This window comes from Quercus lobata, chromosome 11 (genome assembly GCF_001633185.2).
Source record: "Quercus lobata isolate SW786 chromosome 11, ValleyOak3.0 Primary Assembly, whole genome shotgun sequence".
Taxonomy (NCBI): Eukaryota; Viridiplantae; Streptophyta; class Magnoliopsida; order Fagales; family Fagaceae; genus Quercus; species Quercus lobata.
The window spans coordinates 40,591,048-40,595,130 of record NC_044914.1 but is presented as its reverse complement, the minus strand read 5'-3'; the positions used below and the strand labels follow the sequence as shown (position 1 = coordinate 40,595,130).

Sequence of the window (4,083 nt, the reverse complement as noted above, 5' to 3'; positions counted from 1 at the left end):
TTTATTTGGAGAGTTATTTAAAAGTTTAACCAATACAACCTTTAAAAAAGTAAATAAATAAATAAAACCTTAAAAAGGAAAAAGAAAAAAAAAGGAACAGTCTTTTCTCTTTCGGCCTTTGGGCTACAAATATTTACTTTTCTTTTTTTTTTTATTAAACTCATTTTTGTTCATCAGTCTCCCTCTCCCTGTAAGAAAACTCAAATACAGATCTCCGACGATGAACTGAGGCGCGGTGGTCGGCGATCTCAACTCCGCCGCTTTTTCTTCCGATTACAGGTCTCTCTTTAACTCTGTTTGTTTCCCCAAAAAAGAAGAAGATTTTTTTAGTAAAGAGACTACGAAGTATGAAAGCAGTAGTATAATTTGTGAGCTAGAGTTTGTATACTTTGGAATTAGAATTGCATACCTATCTCTTGGAATCTGAAGTATAGGTTGGGTCTATGAGGTTTGAACATATTATATTGAAGAAATGCTTAAAATGGAGTTGATAAGTATTTCATTACTATCAATTTAAATATGGATTGGATCTATGAGGTTTTTTTTTCTGATTTGGTGTAATCTGAAGTATGGGTTGTGTTGGTTCTGTTATGCATTCTTTTCCATTTTGATATAAACCAACATCTTTAGAGTTTACATTGATTATGGCAGATGGGTTAGCAGAGATGTGTTGTTTGTGTGTTGGTTACAGGTGTGAAAACATTTCAAGAATATAACAGGCACTAACCACATAAAGAACCATTACCCATAAATGAAAAAAAGTTTTCTTTCTCTCTTCTCGAACTTTTTGTCTTTTTTACTTTCTGGACACTCTGCACAGCTTCAATTAAATAGAAATACCCTTCTTGTATGCTTAATTTATCAAATATGGCCCTTCGATTGGTTTTTATGTTTTTCATGAATTGAGAAGATGTAAAAACAAATAAAAAGCTCGGCTCTTTTACTGATGAAGATTAAATTCAAATAGCTTTATGGTTTTATTTGAAAACTCTATGTGTGTATATATTTTTAATAGCATATAGGTAACATATTTCTGCAAGCAAATCAGGGAAAATTTGCATTGTTGTAATTTTATGTTTTTGAACAATTCTAGTGTTAAAATATGATGTAAAGGCAAAAACTTTTATGGTTCATATCTTGTGGCAGAGGCTGTTAGGGAAGAAAGTTGTATTTATTACCAGCACGGATGAGCATGGGGAGAAAATTACTACTGCTGCAGCAGTCCAGGGTTCTGAGTTCTGACCCAAGTGAACATTGCGATGTTAATTTAACAAGAATATAAGACACTCTGGAAAGATGTAATATTAACCCAAGATACTAATGCACTCTCAATTTACTTTAGCCTGACTTGTTGAATGTTCCAATTGTTGTGCATATTTTCCAATTTTTAATGTTCTCCTTTGTTTTATTGTTTACGTTCTACCTGCAGTTAGACATATCTTATGATAAGTTCTTTCGGACTATTGATCTGTCAGATCCCAAGCATGAATCAATTGTGAAGGAATTTTACTCAAGGGTTCTTGCCAATGGTGATATCTGTATATATATGAAGGAATTTATTGTGTCTGCTGTGAGGAGTATCAGGTAATATTTGGATTTGAACTTGTAAATGTGGATGTAGCAACATTATCTAAATTTAATTTCCCTTATCTGCTTATTGTTTTTATATTCACATACATACTTTTGGATTAGTGATGGGGTTATTGCATTATCTATAATTGAGCATTTGATAAAAAGTGAGTTCTTTTATTTTTGTGGGTGCTAGTGTTTGTGTAGAAAATCTCCTTTGATATTTACAAGAACTTGTTGATCACTCATTATGTGGAATTCCTTTTTTATTTTATATAGGTTCTCGCTGATTTCCATTTTCATATATGCACTGTCTTGTTTGAATGTATGTATTTATGTATTTGTTGTGGTCGTTTTGTTTGAGAGAGGTTTTGTATGTGTACCACAATAGTGTAATGTCTTTAGCTCTATGAATCTGCAGGATGAGAAAGAATTGCTTGATAACAACTGTTGTGTGGAAAGAGGATAATTACTACTTTGCACTATCAAAAAATAAAAAATTCTTAGAGGAAACTTTGACACAAAATCCAAATTTTTTTCAGCCTTCTTTCCGGTTAAATGAGGTGAGATAGTAGGTAATTATGAAAAAACTTAGTCTAGCATGTCCTAAATAGTTGTCCCTGAGCTTTAATGTTAAAAGATTTTCTTGGGGGCTGCGTTCAGCATGATTAGTATCCTGCTAAGAGCCTGAGCATGCTGATTGAGAATGCTGTAAGCATAATAATTAGCATATTGTGTATATACTGTTGTAGTAAATTTGTATTAGCTATTGCTATAGTTATAGACACATGACAGAATGCATTTGATAGTACTTTCCATTCAAGATATTCTTTTTGAAGGGTCATTATGCCATGATTGCTAATATATTCCTTAAAACGTTTTTGTGCTGAACCAACAATACTTTAAATATGCCTTTTGGGTAAAGATTTATTGGTGACATGCCCTGTATTGATAGTGCTTCTGCTGTCAAATGTCGATCATGCTTGGCAGGGGAATCAGTTTTTATGAATTTAATCTAAAATTCTCTTTGCATCTCTTTCCCCTTGGCAATTTATTGATGAAATGTTAGGAATACCCTTTTTGTATCTTGCTATATGAAATGTTAGTGAAATGTGGTATTTTGTTATTTTGCATGGATGTTTTGGTCTATCATGTTAGGATTTTGGAACTATTGTGGACTTGGTAATATATTAATTTGTGGTCTTTTGATGTATGTGCGGTTGTGGAACACATTGAAAGAGACTCAGAGCATTTTATATAATATTGAGTTTTGAGATAGTTTAGACTTTGTAATGTGGTTCTTTAGAGTATGTGTATGGTTGTGGTATGTATTGAAATGATTAGGTGCAAGGTATCTAATATTGTGTTTTGGAATATAATTTCCAGTAGGTTACGTAATATAGTGTTTCAAGCAAGTTATATAACTCGTTTCAAGGGTCATAAGCCACGCTCCTGAAAGTTGCAGAGATTTACAACAATAACACATTATAAAATAAGCAAAGCTGCTAACGTCAAATCTCAAATACTTTGTTTTTGGTTTTTAATTATGATTTGAGTTATTCAACATTTATACATTATAACCACAATACAACCATGTAATACAAACTAAATAAAGCTATACAATTGCATAACAAAGAGCCCGATTGGTTCATCCAAAAAAAAAAAAAAAAAAGCCCGGTTGAGAAAGTCACAAACAAAGCCGATTACTAGGCCCATATTTATACAAGGGATAGTACAATGGGTCCAAGAATGGACTTGGGCCTGAGACTTTAATTGTAGGCAACCTTGCCCTCACACCTGTGAAACACCTCAGACTCAGACCATGCTACCTTATTTTAACTAACACTAAAGTTTATCAAAAAAAAAAAAAAAAAAAAACTAACACTAAATACGCATCCTAGAATGAATTTAAATTAAGCTATAATTCTTTAAATATGCATGATCTACCTTTGAGGGACAATTCTGATCTTCATTTTTGTACTCATTGTTAAGGTAGGCGATTGTGGAATTAATTCAAGCTGTCGAATCGGCATTAGTGACAGTGACGGTGGTGACCAACATATTGTGTAAGGCCCCACATCATTTAGAGGTTCAAGAAGAAGATTGTGCTGGTTGTTTAGTGTATTATGTCCCTGTGTTACGTTTGCTGCTTTGTGGTGTTTTGTGTCCCAGAGGGCAGAGTGTGACAGTCTTATTATTAAAGGTGGAGATGGAGAATTGCATGGCCTGAATATATCTCAAGTCTCCTATATATACATGTATACATGTGTTTAATTAGTTTCCTTTTTATGGAGTTTCAAAAAATATGATGCCCTTAAAACTTCACTACACAATGTCTTTCCATGTGTCTTTGCATGGAAAGTAACTTATCTTTTTTAAGGGAAAATTATTGTGTATTCCAGAATTATACTCTCTCCCTCTCACAAAGAAATGGATCCTACCGTACACTTACATAATTATATATTTAATTGAAAAAATTATCTTTAAAAAATTCTTATTATTTAAAAGAGAGAA

At 32.6% G+C, this 4,083-nt stretch overlaps 1 protein-coding gene across 1 annotated transcript in view; it reads left to right on the top strand.

The window, feature by feature from the left end:
- Positions 1–2,392, top strand: part of LOC115966857 (methionine--tRNA ligase, chloroplastic/mitochondrial-like) — a 3,221-nt gene extending 829 nt beyond the window's left edge. The window contains exons 2-4 of the mRNA XM_031086001.1: positions 78–279; positions 1,430–1,584; positions 1,991–2,392. Coding sequence (XP_030941861.1) covers positions 78–279; positions 1,430–1,584; positions 1,991–2,141 — 508 coding nt within the window. The 3' untranslated portion in view covers positions 2,142–2,392. The remainder of the gene's footprint in view (positions 1–77; positions 280–1,429; positions 1,585–1,990) is intronic.
- Positions 2,393–4,083: the final 1,691 nt, after the last annotated feature.